This window comes from Chanodichthys erythropterus, chromosome 16 (assembly GCF_024489055.1).
Source record: "Chanodichthys erythropterus isolate Z2021 chromosome 16, ASM2448905v1, whole genome shotgun sequence".
Lineage (NCBI taxonomy): Eukaryota > Metazoa > Chordata > Actinopteri > Cypriniformes > Xenocyprididae > Chanodichthys > Chanodichthys erythropterus.
In genome coordinates, this window is record NC_090236.1 from 34,851,252 (window position 1) to 34,871,967 (window position 20,716).

The window sequence follows — 20,716 nt, forward strand, 5'->3', positions numbered from 1 at the left end:
ATGTTATCGTTATCGGCCCAATAAGAACATTTGGGCAGTATATTAAAGCCAATAAATAACGGATTATTTCCTTCAGCTGAAACACTTCAGATGCACACTGTTCACCATGATGGTTTTGAAATATGATACTTCAAAAAGGGAAATACAATTAAGTGCAACACGTGCAGCACAAATCTGTCATATAGGCTACATAAAATTATAATTATATAACATCATTATAATTGTGTGCTTGTGACATGGCTTTTAATGGTGAGACTTTTGTTTTTGTAATCAGGCTCTCAAAAATTAAATCAAATTTGGATTTAGATTTATCTGCCAATATATCAGTTATCTGCTTTCAAATATAAAGAATTATTGGTGTCTGCCAACATTTTCGTATCGGTGCATCCTTAATTGGATTTTTTCTTTTTTATTATAGAACAACATAAAAAAGTTACAGTCGTCTAAAGAGGAATCGTACAAAACAAGCACCGTTACAGTGAAAAGCAAAGGAATTTCCAGGAAAAGACAATAATGATAGCCTAAAGTAAATAAAAATCACAAATAAATAAATCAACATAAAATAATTAATATTTAAGTAAATTAAAAGCACCTAATTATTGGATATTGGTTTAAACTCAGCAGGAATTAGATGTATTGATTTCATTGAAGCACAGAACTACCCCTTTGATATGTCTGCACAAATTTGTGAAGTCAAACTGTAACGTTACTAGGTGAGAGAACTACTTGGTTTGTTATCTGGACAAACTATTCATGTTTCGTGTTGTTCTCTTCTATTAGCTAATATTTTCACGTTTATCTAAGTATTTGATTAGCTATGATTGATGTTTTCATGGTTACCTTTGTCATTGTTAAAAATTCTGCAATAAAAAAATCTGGACAAAATATATTTATGAAGAGTAATTACTGTACGTGAGCAAGGGGGCGGGGCCTTTGACGTAGTTCAGCGCGCTCTTCTGTGTACGTCTGGACCGTTTTCTACCAATGACGATGTGATGGACAATATGGCGCCGGGAGTAGACTTAGCTTGTGAACCTGTCGTTGTCTAAAAGACTGGCGATCCGACAGGATGAACCTCTGCGCCCAATACTTACGGTGAGTAAATCCGGACATTCTCAGACTCGAACTGGCCACCGAGTCCGTGTTTCTATCATCTAGGCCCAATGTGGTTTATCGGAATGTTGTTCAGCTATCATTGGCTGTCAGTGCTAGACGCTAGGCTAGTTAGCATGCTAGCCTGTAAACGAGACACGAAACTGAATACAAACTGAAGTAGGTGACTTATTGCCCTAACTATTACCAAAAAACATTGATAGATGGGTGGTTAGGCAAATCGCGACGTTCACTTGATCTAACGAGAGTCCGTGTGTACATAGCAACTGTTGTAGAAGGGCATGCTAGATGCTGTGCTATGTTAGCCCGCGTTAGCTACAAACATACCACTGGATGAAGTCAGAAAACAATCCGGTTACACATGCTCGCTACATTAGTCACATAAGGCTTCGGGTGAATAATTCCTTTTTTAAAAAGCCTGAAAAAAAAACAAGACCATAACAAGGTGTACTTTATTGCGTATCTGCTGGTTTCCATTTTCCTTTCATTTCAGGTTGAATACTGAATTGCAGTAAACTGGTCACAGTGAACTCACGTAATTATTACACTTCTATAAAGCTGCAATGTTGTTTTATGTTAGTTATGTGGATGACACGTGTGTTTTGACTTTTTTATTCGTGTCACTCGATAGTTTTACCTTTAACGCGGAGCGATTTGGACAGATAATAGACATTCATATCACATTCAACGTATTTCTTAAGATGTGTCTTATCTGTGTGAATTTCTGGTTTGCAATGTTTTTTTGTTTTTTTTTAGTATTTGACGTGCTTCAGTAACCTTGAGTTGGTTCAAAACTTCAGTGTGACATGAATCGACCGAGGGAGTATGTAAATAAATTTGGTGGCTGATAATGACTAATCCAGGCTGTTTGATCGTGAAAGGTTGTAAGCTGTGTGTATTGAGTATATGTGTTTGTTGTTGAGGGGGTTTTGGAAAGGAATGATGGTGATGTGATGACAGTCAGATGCACATTTCAACTCTGAAGTGACTGAGCAGAGTAGATGACTTAAGTAATCTGGTTGTGGACCTGATGACATGAGGAAAAGAGACAGTGTTGCTATGCTTTAGTGTCATCTAGGTTTTGCATATCAACATTTAACCTGATCCAGACGTGTGGCTTCGTTCTGTCTGTTTTAACGTGAAGTTCATTTATTTGTATGCAATCTCACATGTTTGGAAGGGGCTTTTGACAACATTAGGCAGGTACTTTTTTCAAATCTTTGAAGTTGCGCAAAAATGATGGGGTTAGAATTGTTCCCTTATTCAAAATAAATCAATATGAAATGACAGTAAAGAAATGCACAAAAATTAAAGGGTTAGTTCTCCCAAAAATGAAATTTCTATCATTAACCCTCATGTCGTTCCACACCTGTAAGACCTTCGTTCATCTTCAGAACACAAATTAAGATATTTTTGATGAAATCCGAGGGTATCTGATCCACACATGGGCAGCAAGTAGTTGAAAACATGGTTAAAAAAAGTCAGCGTGACTACAGTGGTTCAACCTTAATGTTATGAAGTGACAAAAATACTTTTTTGTGCAAAAACAAAAATAAGGACTTTATTCAACTAGTGTTGTCAAAAGTACCGACTTCGGTACTGAAATTTTAAAAACGTGACGCTTTGAGCACTGTTGAGTGGATTCGTAAACATCTCTGATTGGCCGTTGTTTTCACGGCTCATCGGATATGTCTGTGATAGGCTTCAATGATCAACGCTGTAAAAACGTTGTAAATAGTTATCAATTAATCTCTTCACTAAGCGCTTACACAGATACACACGGGAGTGTTTGAAAGCAGGCGTCTATCGCGGATCGGTCCACTGTTAGACGCCTGCTTTCAATCGCTCGCGCTCTCCCTTTCAAAACGCTTTCAAATTCAAACACTTCCGTGTGCTTTCAAATGCTCCCACGCGTTGATCATTGTAGCCAATTACAGGCATATCCGATGAGCGCGTCAACACAATGGCCAATCAGAGATGTTTATGAATCCGCTCAACAGCGCTCAAAGCGTCACGTTTTTAAAATTTCAGTACCGAAGTCGGTACTTTTGACAACACTATATTCAACAATTTGATCCGTTTTCATATGTATTGAACTCAGTGCAGGCTTCCTTGTTTATGTCCGAACGCCAACTCAGTATTGGCCGAAGCTGAACATGTGAGCAGCACGACGCGTGTGATGCTGACGCACGTGATGCTGACGCAGGATCCGGCCAATAATGAGCCGCATTCGGACGTAAACAAGGAAGTTCACTACGTATGACAACGGTTCAAATTGTTGAATAATTTCTTGAATAATTTTGGTGTTTATATTTTGGCTTTGTTTTTGCACACAAAATGTTCTTGTCGCTTCATAACATTAAGGTTGAACCACTGTAGTCACGTTGACTATTTCAATCATGTTTTTAACTACCTTTCTGGATGTCAAAAGGTGCAATGACATTGCTGCCTATGTGTGGATCAGATACGCTCGGATTTCATCAAATATCTTAATTTGTGTTCCGAAGATAAAGGAAGGTCTTAAGGGTGTGGAACGACATGAGGGTGAGTAATTAATGACAGAAATGTTATTTTTGGGTGAACTAACCCTTTAAACGCATTCACAAATAAAAAGAATGAGATCGACAAATATATGTTAGGATTTTCACAAAAAATGCATTATATTCACAAATAAATAAAATGAGATTTGAAAATAATCTTCTTTCTAAACGACAATGATTGTCCTGTGTGTTAATCCTTGAAAAAATCACAGCGGAACATTCAGATCTACGTTTGACGTTGCCACTGACCCAGAGAAAGCAGTTGTATTGGTATTGGTTTGTATTGGTTACCAATACATGTATTGGTTTAAACAGCTTCTTTCAACCACACAGATTCATTATTTCTGTTACACATATTCATCTTATCACAGAAGTACTGGGATAAAAGTTTATAGTTCAGATATAAACACTGATGTCTACAGGAGCAATCAAAATATAGCAAATCACCTTTTGAAAGTAACTTGGCACATCAAATAACGATTGTATCGTTTTACATCCTTAGGTGGTGACAAATGACTTAAATGTATTTGTCATTGAATCATTCATTTAGGAAGATTTGTTCAAAAACTCTGATTCATCCATTAATGAAACAAGTGAAGCATTTGAGTTAGTCATTGAATCATTCATTCAACAATTTTTTTTAAATAATTCATTCAAATTTATTTAACATTTTTGACTGCAATTAACATTTTGTCAAAACCTCTAGTACAGTATTTCCCAACTTTTTCCAACTCACGGCCCACACAATCAAACATGTAAGTTTCCATTTTGGTCAATATGACAATCATTGCAGTTGCGAGAGTGAATTGCGCATTTGCAGCTTGTACGTGGTTATTAATCAATTAAGCTGTCTAGTGTCTACACTGCACAATAAGTCACTTTACATCATGTTTACACTGTTTGTTAAAATGAATGGATTCGCAAGCTTGCATAACTCGGCACTGAACAAAAACTCTGACGTTTTGAGCAGCGAGTGGATTCTGACTAACTTAAGCATCTGGGTCATTCCGTGTCAAATCAAACAAATTTTGAAAACTTCCCAGCTCAAATTAAAGAAACAACAAAAAAAAAAAATCTAAACAAAGACAAACATAAATAGTGATGAAATCCAAAATATTAAGTGTCACAGAGGTAAATTTACTGGGTAATCTGCTATTTTGTAGAAGGGGGTCAAAATGACCATTTTCACCTGAGATTAGAAAGATGGCATTATCATTATTTAATTTTTACTCAGAGATTGGTAGGTCTATTAGTTAAATCTGTTGAGCATCAATAGCTGCTTTTCCACCGTCAGGCCGAACGGTTCTTAGAATCGTAAGGAACGGTTCCAGATGTGTTTCCACTTGAGCCTACTTCAGCACAGCACGATTACAAACAGTTCTCGGCCCGGAATTCTCGGCAAGGTTGTCTAATCATGCTGGTAGAATCCGTGAAGTGATGTCGCCACTCAGGATCGGACACTTGTCTGTTTCCTGGTTTCTAATATTTTTTTGTTAATTTGTTTTAAAAATGCGGGCTAGCAAAAAAAAAAAAAAAGGATAAATAAATAAATCCCCTACAAAAATATCAAACAAGAAGTAATTATTGCCAGTGACTTTGCCAAAGGCTTTTTTATGCTTATTTCTATATCAATTAGACCAGTGGCATTGCCTTAATGTTGCTTTGTATCATCACTGTCAAGTGATATGTATCAAGACAAATAAAAATTGTGCAAAATGGCCTTGAGTTTGTGAATACACAACATTGAAGCCCCTGAACTGCAATGCTGTTGTGCTCGTTATAGAGATGTGTTCACCAGACCTTGTCCAATGATTCTGTCTTAAATCATCTCCTCATTAACATATTCATCTCTTGCTTTGAGCAGGCAGGCAGAGGCCCTGAAGGCTGACATGACAGGTATGTGCTACCATCTCTACTTTAGTCCATTTAGTTAGAACTTTAAACATTTGTCAATCTCTTTTTATTTCTAAGCATGCTATTTTGATGTGCTTATCTAACTTGTGATGTTTATAATAATAATATAACAGCAATGATCATAAGTTGCACATATTATTACATTTATTAATGTGATGTATCAAGATTTCTTGGAGTCTTTTGCTGTGTTTCATATTTGTCATCTTATCCCTGTCACTTTGGTAACCATGGCATTGGATGCGGTTACTAAGACGTGCAGATCTTTCTCCAAATGAGCTGAAAGGCGCTGTTAGACACAGCCAGTCACGTTCTACAGTGCGGCTGCAGCATTAGCTTTTTAACATGTTCCACTCCACATGTCATGCAGATTCTAAGCTTGGTGCTGCGGAGGTCTGGACATCACGGCAGGCTCTTCAGGACTTGTACCAGAAAATGCTGGTGACGGACCTGGAGTACGCCCTGGACAAGAAAGTGGAACAAGATCTGTAAGAATACCAATGATAATGCATTGCATAATGATTTGTATAATTTATATGCATAATGCCTTGTCTGAGTTTTGAAAATATCAATTTGACCATCATTTTGTTCCCCAAATACTTCTGTTTTAGCTGGAACCATGCTTTCAAGAATCAAATAACAACACTACAGAGTCAGGCTAAGAACAGGGCCAACCCCAATCGAAGTGAAGTACAGGCCAATCTCTCCCTCTTCCTGGAGGCAGCTAGTGGATTCTATACGCAAGTAAGTAAAGTATTGAAATGATATTGTAATCACAGTTTGCCATGGATATAGCTATAGCTGCTGATATGGCATCAAATCATAAATCAGAAATAAGGAAGCTGTTTGTGGTAAAACAACCACAAGCTTGTCTCTGTCACATGACCAATTGTTATGTCAGTGTGTTATTCTTTATTGACTGTGTTTCCCATGATCTGTAGTGACCTTTAATAAAATCTCGTTCTGTATTCTCAGTTGTTGCAGGAGCTGTGCACGGTGTTTAATGTGGACTTGCCATGCCGTGTGAAATCATCTCAGCTTGGCATCATCAGCAATAAACAGAGCAGCACCAGCGCTATTGTGAAACCCCAGCCCAGCTCCTGTTCCTACATCTGCCAGCACTGTCTCGTCCATCTCGGAGATATTGGTGAGGTCCCTCAGGATGTTTTTGTAGCTAGTGTGTGGAAAGAATTAGCAACCTGCTCTTCTGCTTTTATAAATATGAAATATTTGGAAGCTTAGAAATGGAAAAGAATGTTATTCACTGGAGTATTTCATTGGTTGTGCTTTATTTTGCGCTACCCACAGCACGTTATCGGAACCAAACCAGCCAGGCTGAGTCGTACTACAGACATGCAGCTCAACTTGTTCCCTCAAATGGTTAGTATCTGTTTCTGCTTGTTTTTACATGCTCAAGCACACCACTAATATATTTGAAAATAAAAACGAATCAATTAAAAATGATTTTTTTTCTCCTCTAAGGTCAACCTTACAATCAGCTGGCCATATTAGCCTCCTCCAAAGGAGACCACCTTACAACAATCTTCTACTACTGCAGGAGCATTGCTGTCAAATTCCCATTTCCTGCTGCCTCCACCAACCTACAGAAAGCTCTTTCCAAGGCCCTTGAAAGGTCAGATTGTCTTACATTTATAGGATCATAATATTTTGCTCACATTATTAGTGCTTAATTCCCTTGCGTCTCTTTAACCCACAGCCGTGATGAGGTCAAAACGAAATGGAGCGTGTCTGATTTCATTAAGGCCTTTATCAAGTTCCACGGCCATGTTTATCTCTGCAAAAGCCTAGATAAACTGAACACCCTGAGAGAGAAACTAGAGGAGCAGTTCCAGGTGCAGCCAAAACCACCAACTATAGCACTTCATATAATTTTCTTAGTCTGAATTTGTGTACTCATATTCTCCTTACTAATTCGCTCCACAGAGGCTGATTCTTCAGAAAGCCTTCAGCTCCCAGCAGCTGGTCCACATCACGGTAATAAACCTGTTTGAACTGCACCACCTCAGAGATTTCAGCAATGAGGCGGATGAGCACAGCTACAGCTCGGACGAGCAGATCAGCTGGATCCAACTCCTTGGCCTCTTCAGTATGTCTTTATCTCACATCTCCCAAACCCTGTCTTATGGTCTTTTTAAAGGGTTTGTTCACCCGAAAATGAAATTTCTGTCATTAATAACTCACCCTCATGTCGTTCCACACCCGTAAGACCTTCGTTCATCTTCGGAACACATATTAAGATATTTTTGATGAAATCAACCTCCCTGTACACAGCAATGTCATAACCAATTTCAAGGCCTAGAAAGGTAGTAAAGACATTGTTAAATTGTCCTTGTGCCTACAGTGATTCAACCTTAATTTTATGAAGCGATGAGAATACTTTTTGTGCTCAAAAACAAAACAAAAATAACGACTTTATTCAATTTCAACTTCTCTTTCCTGTCAGTCTCCTTTGCTGCTGACGTAGTAAACACAGTGCATCGCTTCCGGGTTCTACGTTTTTGAAAGAAGTCTCTTATTCTCCCCAAGGCTGCATTTATTTAATCAAAAATGCAGTGTAAACAGTAATATTGTGAAATATTATTATAATTTAAAATAACAATTTTCTATTTGAATATATTTATTTTGTAATTTAATTCCTGTGGTGGCAAAGCTGAATTTTGGCAAAGCCACTACTCCAGTCTTCAGTGTCACATGATTCTTCTGAAATCATTCTAATATGTTGATTTGGTTCTCAAGAAATATTTCTTAGTATTATCAATGTTGAAAACAGTTATGCTGCCTAATATTTTTGTTGAAACCATGATTTTACTGTTAAATTCTTACTGACCCCAAAGGTTGAACTTAAAACTGACTTTAGAGTGTTGAAATCTAAATTAAAATCTCATTTTGTAAAGTTTAAAAAAAAAAAATACTGATCGTCCATATAAAACCTGTAGCTTCTGCCTCATAAGCAATTTTTTTCAGTGTTGTAATTTAATTGTCTTTCCCTAGTGTCTTTCTTGGGCGTGATGCTTAGCCGAGCTTTACTCAATAAGAACCGAGAGGAGATCATGGGGGAGTGCCCTCTTCCTGCCATCAAAGTGTCTCTTGACTGGCTGAGGCTTCGACCCAATGTGTTTAATGAAAGTGCCATGGACAAGCGACAGTAGTAAGAAAGGCTTCCTATTTTCTTTCCACCATATGGCTGAATGCCATTTGTAGATGTAGGTTTCATTTCAGTTTAAAAACAAAAGCTTGTTTTCAGTAGTTCAGTAGATTTAGCATTTTAATGTTTGTATTTGGTAGGTATTTGGTCTCTTTAATCCACAATCTGCATAATCCCAACAATACCCACCATTGCACGTCATGTCTGTTTTTTGTTTTCTCATGATGATTTTGATGTATTGGATACTGTTAAAATGACACATCTTTGGCATCTCACAGCATCTGGCCATGGCTGGTGTCCATTCTGAACAGCTTTCAGCCTAAGGAGGAGGATGTGTCTCATGTGTCAGGTATGAGTGTTGCATCACACGCTTATATTTGCTGAAATGAAATATTTTTTGAACAGTTCTTTTTGTTAATGGCCATGATTGTTCGTTTCACAGTGATTCCACTGCCTGAGGAGTTTGAGCTGCAAGGCTTTCTGGCCCTTCGCCCTGCTTTGCGGTAAACTTTCATGCTAAATTGATTACTGTTCTTATTTTGAATTATTTTACACACATGACTGTTTGAACTGTATTTGTTCTCTTAAGTTTGTTATTTAATTATTCCAGGATGCTAGACTTCTCCAAAGGGCATCAGAGTGTCGTGGTTGGCAAAGAGAGCCTGTTAGTTCATTCCCGACACCAGAGACTCATCAGCCTGGGCAAGTGGGTGGCTGACAACCAACCACGGTGAGCCGTTGTTTCACTTTTCATTTCTTACTCCTGGCTTTTTCCAAACTTTTTTGGACTTTCCTGAATTTTGGTACATTCATTTAAAAACTGTCTTAGGTTTCTAGATGTAAAATATGCTTTAAAATGTAAAAATATTACAAAAATATTGATTTTCTTTGTCATTTTAAATAATTTCTTTTTCTTATTTTTTCTTTTCTTACCTTATCTTTGTTATTTTTTTCTTATTCCTTTGCTTTTTATCGTTTGTTTGCTATTTTTTTTTCTTTAACTTAGTCTAATTCAGATTTTTTAAAAACTTTGTCACCTGTTTTAAAGGGTACCTATTATGCAAAATTCACTTTTATAAGGTGTTTATGAGGTGTTTTACACACATTGGGTCTCTTTCATGAAACATTGGTAAATATACAAGTAAATATGTGAGTGATTTGCGCGTAAAGAGACCTTCCTGAACTCTTCTCCTGATTCACAAATACTTCGGAAACGTCAGAAGTGATAGTGAAATGTGTGCGTGTTAATGAATTCCAATCAGTCGTAAATGGGACGCGCGTGCACGCTCATTCTCAATTACCATACATCCCGCCCATTAAATCCGACTAACAACTATATATATGGGCATCATATTATGACACCAAACGAAGGATTTTGGCCATTTTATAGGAAACAATTTCCATAACAATTAAGGGGCCATTAGTTTGCCCAGCCCTATTGAAATCAATTAATTATTTGAAGTGCTCTGTTTGCAGATGCTATTACTGGCTCTCACAATAAAAGTAAAAAGAAAAAAACGTATGTAATTACTATATATAATATTTTTTTAAAATCCTGTGTAAATATGTACCTTATTAAGGTGAATTAAAATGCAGCCTTATTAATGAGCAAAACGTTTGGATGTTAAACGCACTATTTACGCGTGGCTGGGAGCAAGTGTGGATTTCTTCCGTACCAACTAACATTTGGAAAATACGAACATTTTAATGAATCCGAAAATTTACGCCAGAACCACTTTACACACAATTTACACAAATTTGTTCTGTTCGTGTTTCATGAATGAGACCCAATGTGTCCATAGTGTGTTTAAATAACCAGCCTGTAATCATAAAAATATACTCACTCCTTTTTTTTTTATAATCCCAATAAATCATAAACAGTCTCTCCAAACGCCTGGTTCCAGATTTCCCCCTACTCTTATGTAAGAAGCCCCACCCATGACTGGTGACGATCTGCCCTGTTAGCATAGATCCCACCCTGAGAGATCCGCAGCAGTCTGCCATTTGTTTACTTGCTGTAGATATACAATGTGTGCCAAAAAATAAAGATTATAAATGTTCTGTTATTAGATGTACCAACGAACATAAGAGCATCTGCATCTCAGTCACTGAGGACACTGTGGTTGAATTTAAATTTAGAAGGAAAGGTGCCGAAGAACGTCAGTAAAGTGTTATATATTTGCACAAATAATTTTACACCAGACTGCTTCACAAACGGGGGTCAGTTCAATGCTGGATTTGCACAAAAGATTAACATGGTACATGCTAGTTGAGTTGAATCAACTCCACAGCAACTACATAAATTTATCCACTATCCATTCAGAAACGTCCAGATGTATTCTAAAAGTTGTAACTTCTTCCTGAGTCTTTCCATCAGTGTCCGACTCCGGTTTGAACAATGTAAGGCTGAACACGGCTACTGACAATCGTCATTTTGGCTGCGTGAGATTCTCCAGCTTTGTTGTTGAAGCTCCGCCCTCTTCTGGAAAGCATGCAGGAGCAGTAGCTCATTTGCATTTAAAGGGACACACAAAAATAGTTTTTTTTGCATACACCCAAATAGGGGCAAATTTGACAAGCTATAATAAATGATCTGTGGGATATTTTGAGTTGAAATTTCACAGACACATTCTGGGGACACCAGAGACTTATTATATTACATCTTGTGAAAAAGGGCATAATGGGTCCCCTTGGATATTTTTCTCAGCTTTTTGCTGGCATATGTGCAAAAAAGTAATCTTTACTTTTGGTATCAACAGGTTGATCCAGTGTCGCATAAGTGATGGCCTTCTGCTCTTCATCACTGATATCCCTGAGATGGTTGTGGAAGAGCCACAGGAAAAAGACACGCCTGTTCTCCAGGAGTCATCTAATGGTGAGCAGACCCCCAATGACAGCACCCAGGGCCTGAAGTCGGTCCTCTCCGCCGGAAAGAACCAGAACAGTGGGCTGGATGGCAGCGAGAGACCTGTGGTCACCTTCAAGGAGAACATTAAACCTCGAGAGCAGAGTAGAGAACAGAACCGGAACCAGAACCAGAGGGATGCAGGGAAGGACAGAGCTGCATTTAATAAAGGAAATGGAATACAAGGGAAGAGTGAGCAGAAGAAAGAGGGCAAGAGAAAGAGTGAGGTGAAGAAAAACAGTCATGATAAAACAATAGATGCTGGGAAACAGGTAAGGGAGAATCACACAGGAAGTTGTGCCTCATTTTGCTGTAATTCTTATTCAAATGTGTACACACTCAAACTGTCCTTTTTTTTTTTTTTTTTTTTTTTTTTTTTTGCTACAAGGTGAAGACACAGACTGAGATGAGGAAGACTCCAGTGTCTGAGGCAAGGAAGACTCCAGTCACCCAGACACAAACCACATGCTCTTCACAGTTTATCCCCATCCACCACCCTGGAGCTTTCCCACCATTGCCCAGCAGACCAGGTACACTTAGACACTTTCATACATGCCACACCTGAACATTATTACACATTGCTCATATTAAGTCATTGCTAATTTTCTCATGTTTTTCCTCCTTCAGGCTTCCCTCCACCAGCATATGTGATCCCTCCTCCCGTGGCATTCTCCATGAGCCCGGGCTTCACCTTCCCCACAGGTGTATCCGTACCCGCACCCTTCCTCCAGACTGCCTCCCACCCTCAATCTGCCAATTCGGTGCAGACAGGGAAACCCTCACACATTCCCTACAGCCAGCAGAGGCCCTCGGGCCCTGGAGCTCTAAACCAAGGCCCTCCCCAGCCTCAGCAGACACAGCCGCCCCCTCCACAACCATCCCAACAAGCCTTGCAACAATCTGTGCAGCTCCAAGTACAGCAGCAACAACAACAGCAGCAGTCGCCCACCAAACAGAGTTCTCAGCTCGGCAAAAGTCCACCACATCATCACAGCATGCAGCAGGTAATGTGATGCCTTTATTTTAAGCATTTGGTATTACATGAATGCCTATTTCATTTGCTCTTGTGATGCTGAGGTTCAATATCTGCTCTCCTGTTTCCTTGACAAGTCCAATTACCATGGAGACTGCATAGAAACATGGATGTTGCTGACCTTGTTGGGTAATTTCTCTACTTTGTCCATTTTATTTTGTCCTTGCAGTCATACATGCAGGTGCCTGAACAGCCTGGTCAAATGTGGAGCCAGCACCAAACACAGCCCACCATGCAGAAAATGCCCATGCAGATGCCAGTCAAACAGCCTTTCTTCATGCCCACCCAGGATCCAATGAAGCTCTTTGAACACCCAATGAGCATGCAGCCCCCTCAGCCCAGCATGGACAAGAAGATGAAGTTTCCAGAGGTCAAAGTGCAGGATTTCTACTGGGAGCCACCTTACCATATGGTTGGAGAGGGCAGGAGCGGAATGGGGGACAGGATGGGCAAACGTCAGCCTGGAGTTTTCTGTCCCGACCAGGAGAACATGCCCAGAGGCCCTCCATATGAAGTTAGCATTCTTTGTTCTCTCTGTTTATACAGCTGTTGTATGTTACAAACGTATGTTCAAGAAATTAATGTCAAGCTTAATATAATATGATAATAGCATAGCATATCATATTACTTGGCTTGGAATTTAGTATGTAGTATGCATACTCTGTATAAAAAATAATAGCAATAAATTAATGTTTTTTTTATAAATATTTCAATTTAAAAATATATTCATGTTTACTTTATATATTTATTTGAACAAAAATAGAATAAGCAGTAATATTATGAAGTATTACAGTTAATGATACAATGAAAAGGCAGAAGCAACAAATACGTTCTTCTGTATTGTAATGTATAGCAAAGTGTTATCGAAAAAGAAAAAATGTATGATGGGAACTTGGTTCTATACACCCGTTGTTGATTGGACTTTGAGATGTGGGTGTTGCACTTAAAAAATGTACAGGAGCTTGCTGAGGTGAGGTTTAAATGGAGTAAATAATTGGAGAAGTCCTGCGTAGTGCATAAGTAACCCGAGACAACTCTGTTGTTTTCACCAGGTCAAGTTATGACATTTTGATTAATTAAACATTACAATGTCTTGCATTTAGAAAATAGATGGGGTGAAATTTTCATTTCATGACAACTATTTTATTAACTCTTATTTTTATAACTATTTTGCAACTATTTGATTATATTTCAATTTATTGAAATTTATTCCTGTGGTTGCAAAGCTGAATTTTCAGCATCATTACTCCAGTCTTCAGTGTCACATGATTATTTTTATATAATATTCGAATATTCTAATATCAAGGTTGAAAACAATTGAGCTGCTTAGTATTTTTGTGGAAATCCAGAATTTTGTTTCCTGGACTCTTTGAATAGAGAAGAACACAATTTATTTGACATATAAATCATTTGTAACATTATAAATGTCGTCACAGTTGCTTTTAATGAATTTAATGCATGCTTTTGAATGGTAATGTATTATTATTAAGACCTTTTTAGTTAAATTTGATTAATTTTTTAATTTGCATTTTTATAACTGGACATCACTCATTAATTTAAAACATGCAACATGAGGTCGAGCATGCAGTGTAGTTCATTAATGTTTTAACATTTATTGTTTCATAATGTATTCTGTTTCACATTATTTATTCATATCATTCTGCTTGGTGCAGTGTTCCCTAAGCAGTAAGCAAGTATTCTATTGTGAACACAAACTCAGTCCTCATCATTCTCAGTCAGTTCCTTCCACTTGCCTTTGGTTTATACAGGCTCAGCCTCTGAAAGATATCGGTTCTGGCTCTGCGACTGTCATGGGTTTTCCGGCATAAGCTGGAGATCACTTACATCCACATTGGTTTTTATTGAAACTTAATCTCAGCGGTTGTTGAGAGCACATGCTTTCTAATTTTTCATCTCTTCTTTCATGTTTCCACCTTTAACTCTGCTGTGGAGTATTTTGTGACTCATTTGTGTGTTGTTTGAAACACCATTTTACATTTGAATCGGTTAAAGAGCAAAAAGCCTGGTTGGGAATGGCGCTGATCTTCACAGGCTGCTGTTTTTCTCTCAGATAGCTCTGACAGGCTGCTTCCTATTTTCTTACATCCTGTTTCTCTCATCCCTTTTCCTCCCTCCCTCTCTCTTTCTCCTTCCTTCCCCTTTGTACCTCGTCTCTCACTAGGACAACAAGAGCTCCCCTCTTCTGCCCCCAGACCTGTTAAAGACTCTGGCGGACTTTGAGGAAGAGGAGGAGCTGCTCTTTACTAAACCTCATGATTTCTACCAGGCCTTGGCTGGTCCTCTTAATTCTGCTCCGGGAAGGAACATGTTTGTATGTAGCTCTCCTCCTATCATGTCGTCTGGCGGGAGTGGATAGAGAGTTTTCATATGAGCTTCTGTAAATAAAAAAACAAACTGGTCCCTGTTTATAATGCCAATTTGAAAGCTTGGACATAACTATTTTTTTTCATGTATTAATAATCGCATAATAAGTCATTGTAACTTAGAAATAACACAGAGATGGCAGACATGTAAGAGGTTTTGAAAGAGGTTGTTCATATTTGAATTAATATCTAGTTATAAGTTATATTTGTCCATTAAAAAAAAAAAAAGAATTTAATAAGCCTTTTAGATTTCAAAAAGGTTTTAAGAAAAACAAATTCAGTCTAATGTGTCCAACGTTGGACTTATATGTACTATATCTTTCATTTGTTATAATGTGTGGCTATCTGGAAATGTAGTTTTTGCTAGTACTGTGGTTTGCCTTAAAATGATCTGAATGAATGTTCTCTCCTTGTGTGCTTCTCTCTTTCTATAGTTGCCAAATCCATCGCGACTAGACAGTGGAGCTGATGTGATTGGTCAGTCCTCCCTTCTCCCCCGATTTTCCATTCAGGTAAAGCTGCTTTGCTTTTTCTCTACCAAACAAACACTTTTAGTCCTCCTTTGCAATGTGGATCAAAAGTCACCAGGTGGCAGTGTTGTCCTTCAAAACATTTCCAAATTTTGTATTTGCTGTGCTCGATGTTGCTTGATTCTTACTTGCCAATCATGCACTTGACTGGTAATGTAATTAAAAAAATTTTCTGACTGGTTATCTTTTTAAGAAGTTCAATAACCTAGTTTAAATCCGGCACATAAAATTTCCTGATGCTATTCTCTCTTTTTTTTTTTTTTTTTGGTCCACTCTATGCTATTTATCAATACAAGTGACAAAAAGGCCAATAGAATATAGCAGTGCAAAATATTGTTTTTGTTGTTGTTTCACAGGAGAGCTCTTACCAGAACAACAGTATTTTTAGTGAGGCATACGGTAAAAATATGGCCCCTGCGTCTAAGTCGGATGCACCCATGATGCACCAGGAGCCCTCACTCTACTCCCTATTTGAAGGAACCCCATGGTCCCCCTCCCTTCCTGCTAGCTCAGGTACCATATTGTCATTTTGATTTACTTTAGATTGTCAGCATTAACTAGATGAACATCATATAATGAGAATTCATTTCATTCATAGCCTCTATTTTAGATTTGTACTTTTGAACTAGCAGCATCAGTTTATGAATAATCTGTTCCCATCTTTTGTTATAGATCACTCAACACCAGCCAGTCAGTCCCCACACTCTTCCAACCCAAGCAGCCTGCCTTCATCCCCACCCACCCACAGCCACGGCTCCCTGCCCTTTTCCAACTTCGGCCCCATTGGGACGCCTGACAGCAGAGACCGGCGTGGAAACGACCGCTGGAAGGCAGATAAAACTGGTAATTCCCATGTTGAGAGCGAACTCTATTGGTTCTATGTAGGGCTGTAACATTACACAAATCTGACGGTTCAGTACGCACTTTATTTTTGAAGTCACCGTTTGGTACAGTAGGGGGGAGAAAACTTAACATAAAATTCCTGCTGCTTTTTTTTAAAACAGTAGTTTACTGAACAAATTGTGTCTTTGTCTTTAAATGAATTTGATAATATTAATAAGTTTCTTAAGGATTAAAAAAAAGAGCTCTGCTAATGCTGTAAACTATATAGGGGAGCTTTTACTTGCACGTTACCATAATACTAAATTTTAACATCAGTGCCCGGTTGCATAAAGCACCTTAAGTTTGACACTTAAGGCGTGATTTCCCCTTGACTAAAGGAATGACTTAAGGGTGTTGCATATAATCTCTTAAACTGTTCTCTTAGGTAAGGGAAACTGTTAAGGGTTTAACGACAGCATCCCAGGTTTTGCCGTTAAAAAATTCTACTGTTGCCATGGACGTTATTTGTTAATACATATCGTGGTAAGTTTTCACAGAAAACAACATAAGATGGATAAGAAAAACAAAAAAGAAAACCAAATATGAAGGAGACGAGAAACTAAAATTGATTGTTTAATCAAAATTGAGTTTTCTGCCGTCATTCACTCACCCTGATACCCTCATGTCGTTCCAAACCCATAAGACTTTCATTCATCTTTGGATAACAAATAAAGATATTTTTAATATTCTCTCATCATTTATGTCCATTTTTTGAAAGACATCCATGCGATTACGGCTGTGTCGGAAGCTCAAATGTGCGCGCAAGAAGTTTGTTTTTGCGCGTGATGCACGCACGTTTGCGCTTCCGTTGACCATATAAGATATGTGCTACATATGTGATTTCATCAATGTTTATGTGAATAAACCACTAAAGTACAATTTGTTTATCATATAAAGCGGTCGATCGTGTCACGTCATAAGACTTGGATTGAACCTGCTCACTCCGTGTAACACTTAAGTTGAAGTTTTACGAACCTTACGTTATACTTATGGAAATGACGTTAAGGGGCTTTATGCAACACTTAAGGGATTACTTAAGTGAAAAATATATACTTAAGGGAAATTCTTAGGGTTTATGTCGTTTTTGCCTAAAGAAACCCTTGAGTAACACTTAATGGTTATTTTCTGCAACATCCTTAAGTTTAAGGGAAACATAAGGGTGATCTTAAGGGAAAGTTACACTTAAGGTGCTTTATGCAAACTATTAGCCTAAATTCAGTTGCTATTTAATAATTTTTTTTTACTCCAATTATTTTTTTGAAATATAATCATTTACACAGTGGCTGTCATTTTCGTGACTGATTTATTTAAACATGAAAATAATCCAGACATCACTAACAACAGGTGAAGTAAAATATAATGAATATATAGGCTAATATAGTGTATATATTTAGTGAAAGAGTTCATTTCTCTGGTGAACTAACAAGCTGTGACTTGCCTGAGGTAAATGTAATGCTACATGACATTGTTCTCAAGCTGTTTTATTGATGTCTTTCTGCTGTTGAAACACAGATTGAGCGATTACACTAGATATGATGCCTTTTAGTAAGTTCATATACATATATTGACCACCACTATCCTCTTTGTCATTTTAAGTAATTAATCAACTGTTAATAATATTTGAAAATGTGCATTTTATGACTGGTATGTAAATGACTGTCTTCAGGTGTGAGTGGCTTTGGGTTGGACTACCTGCCTTCTGCCTCGTCCTCCTCTGTGTCAGAGAACAACAGCTGGCACCAGGGGGCGCCAACCAGCAGCTGGGCAGCCCAGGACATGCCAATGGAGGACTCCTCTACTGTCCTCCTTGACAGTTTCAAGGTAGCACGGGATGGTCATGTGTAGCAATTGTTGTATTTTCTACACAATCACAGAGTTCTAACCACAGATGTGCCACAACATATTTTGCCAGTGGTCTTAAATTTCCATTTCTTCAACCCCTTTTCCTGCAGTCAATCTGGTCGAGCTCTATGATGCAGCCCGGTCCGTCTGCGCTGGAGCAGCTCCTGATGCAGCAGAAACAGAAGCAGCAGCGCGGCCACGGCAACATGAACCCGCCACACTGAGAGCCCACGGGAAGACGCACTTGTGTCAAACATGATTCAACAGAAGAGGTGAAACACCACAAGCTCCAATCGGAAATTTCCGGCATTATCTGCGCGCGGAGACTGGAGACGGCGAACGATGTGAAGCAACAGGCTCAAAATGAACCGCTCGCCTGACCGACGAGGGACGTGCAGCCCTCTCCTCTCCTCTCTCTCTCTCTCACTCACTCTGTCTCTCTCCCTGTGCCTCTATGGCATCGAGAGCGTGCAAGCACCTGACCTGTCACGCTGCTCAGCACGTAGCCGCTGCAGAACACTGACTCTGAGGGGACAAAACTCTCTCTGATTGCCACCTCGCTTCCTCTGGGGGTCAAAGGTCACTCTCCTGTCTCATCTGGACTTAAGACTCTGGACTAGACACCCTCATGCCACCTGTTTAAATCGCTCTGTGCGACCGACACGCCGCACGTGGAGGAGTTGGGTGTGGGCGTTTATTGACGGCAGATGTGGTTTTACGAAGGACAAAAAAGAAAGGAGTGGTTTTGTGTTTTATTCCAAGTCTGGATTCATTTTCTCAGAGGGATTCGTGTCGCTATGTTCAGAATAAAAAATAAAAAAAATGGAATGAATGAAGGATGATGCAATCGGCGTGAACGTGCGCTTCTAGAGAACGCGCTCGGATGTTAGGACTTAGATTGACACAGGCATGGATCATGGTGTTGTCATGTACAGTCTGCTGATTTGTAAGAAGAGTTTGGTGAACGGGACAGGGAACGTCTCTAAAGTTTGAACCATTATGAAGCTCATAGCGACATTATAGCTCAATCAGTATCGAGCGGAGTTGGGGGTTAGATTGTAGATGTAGGATATAGTATCATTAGCTGCAATAGAGACTGCAATTATTAACAATACTGTATTTTGTGACTTGTTCTGTAGCAGTTTTAGCTCTCTGAAATATTATTCAGTAAATATGTTCAATAGTTTACTGCTAACGGGGGAGTTCATTCGCTATAAATGTGTGCCTCCCCTTCTCCCTCCTCTCCTTGTTTCTTTACTCTCTAGCTTACATGCATAATGGCTTCTTTTTGTTCATGTTCTGCCTTTTTATTAATAGTTTTAAGCTTTATCAGCTCTCTTTGTGCCTGGTCTGTGTTTTCTCTCTTCCTTTTGTTCTTTCTCTATTTTTTTTTTAAGGAAACGTTAGCATCGCGATCACGTTGGCACTGTAGGGAAGATTTGGGGAAATTAGGCGAACGGGTCCAGCTGGGATGCTGTTAGCTTGTCGGAAAGGGATGCGAGCCAGGGAAGCCCATTTTCCCACAGCAACCTCACAGCCACTGAATTGTTCTCCTTTCAGGTACCATCTCCACAGAAACTGTACTCGGATCGCTTTAAAAGCCACAGAACGTACACAGAAAGGACGCTTTCCCGCGCCCCGTTACGCTTAGCACTAAAAAAAAAAGAGGAAGAGCGTCAGGCCGATTACCGCTTCACTCTGAAATCTTGTAACGAATATCATCGGCTGCCTCAGGTTAGCGTCACGTGACTTAGTTTCTCAAGCGATTGTGCGCTAAAAAATGGTCATGTCATCATAGACGCCCTGTTTGTAGCCATTTTTTTTTTTTTTTTTTTTTTTTTCGCTCAAGGTTAAAATCGGATACTGTTTTGAAAATGAATGGTTCTCTTTTCAGTAGAGGATATAGCACTGAGTAGGCCTTCGAGACCTTGTTTGGGTGCCACTGTTTGGTAAATGTTCTGGGGCCAGGGGTTAGTGTTGAGATATCTATAATGCGTTCATGGTGGTTATTTCTTCCTGGATAAGCAATGCGTTTTTGTTCGGCGAAGGTTATATGAAAGACGTACTCTTGTATGATGAGAATAAAGCGTGTTTTTATTTTTGAGTAGAGAACATTTTATTAAAGACAAACTTTAAATGATGTGTCTATTTGCTGTGTGATTGTGCTTCTCTTGTTGCATTTAAAATTGTATTTAAAAAAAAAAGAAGAGGAATAAATAATTACATGGAACCTTAAAAGTTGAGTTAGGTCAAAGTATAATTTGCAAAAAAAAATAAAAAATAAAAAATAAGCAAAGCAAATTTTCAGCGGGAGCCGAGCGCCCCATTTTGTTTTCCTTTTAGAATCGTTCAGCAAAGAGTTTCAGAAGCCTGTGCTCTGATTGGTTGCTGTGAATGCCTAACAACATTC

The 20,716-nt window shown here is 38.7% G+C and overlaps 1 protein-coding gene across 2 annotated transcripts; it reads left to right on the plus strand.

Moving 5' to 3' along the window:
- The first annotated feature begins 979 nt into the window (after positions 1-979).
- Positions 980-20,142, plus strand: smg7 (SMG7 nonsense mediated mRNA decay factor). 2 transcript variants are annotated; one of them, XM_067362239.1, is made up of 23 exons: positions 980-1,095; positions 5,518-5,549; positions 5,935-6,052; positions 6,176-6,308; positions 6,540-6,711; positions 6,873-6,944; positions 7,047-7,197; positions 7,282-7,417; positions 7,509-7,671; positions 8,577-8,733; positions 9,009-9,079; positions 9,173-9,233; positions 9,341-9,460; positions 11,490-11,907; positions 12,024-12,165; positions 12,263-12,639; positions 12,838-13,182; positions 14,851-15,000; positions 15,487-15,564; positions 15,939-16,095; positions 16,255-16,425; positions 18,131-18,285; positions 18,417-20,142. In XM_067362239.1, the coding sequence occupies exons 1-23, from the start codon at positions 1,070-1,072 to the stop codon at positions 18,528-18,530; spliced, it is 3,519 nt and encodes a 1,172-aa protein (XP_067218340.1). In that variant the 5' UTR covers positions 980-1,069; the 3' UTR covers positions 18,531-20,142. The 2 variants fall into 2 exon arrangements, with proteins under 2 accessions (XP_067218340.1, XP_067218341.1); XM_067362240.1 differs by lacking the exon at positions 14,851-15,000.
- Positions 20,143-20,716: the final 574 nt, after the last annotated feature.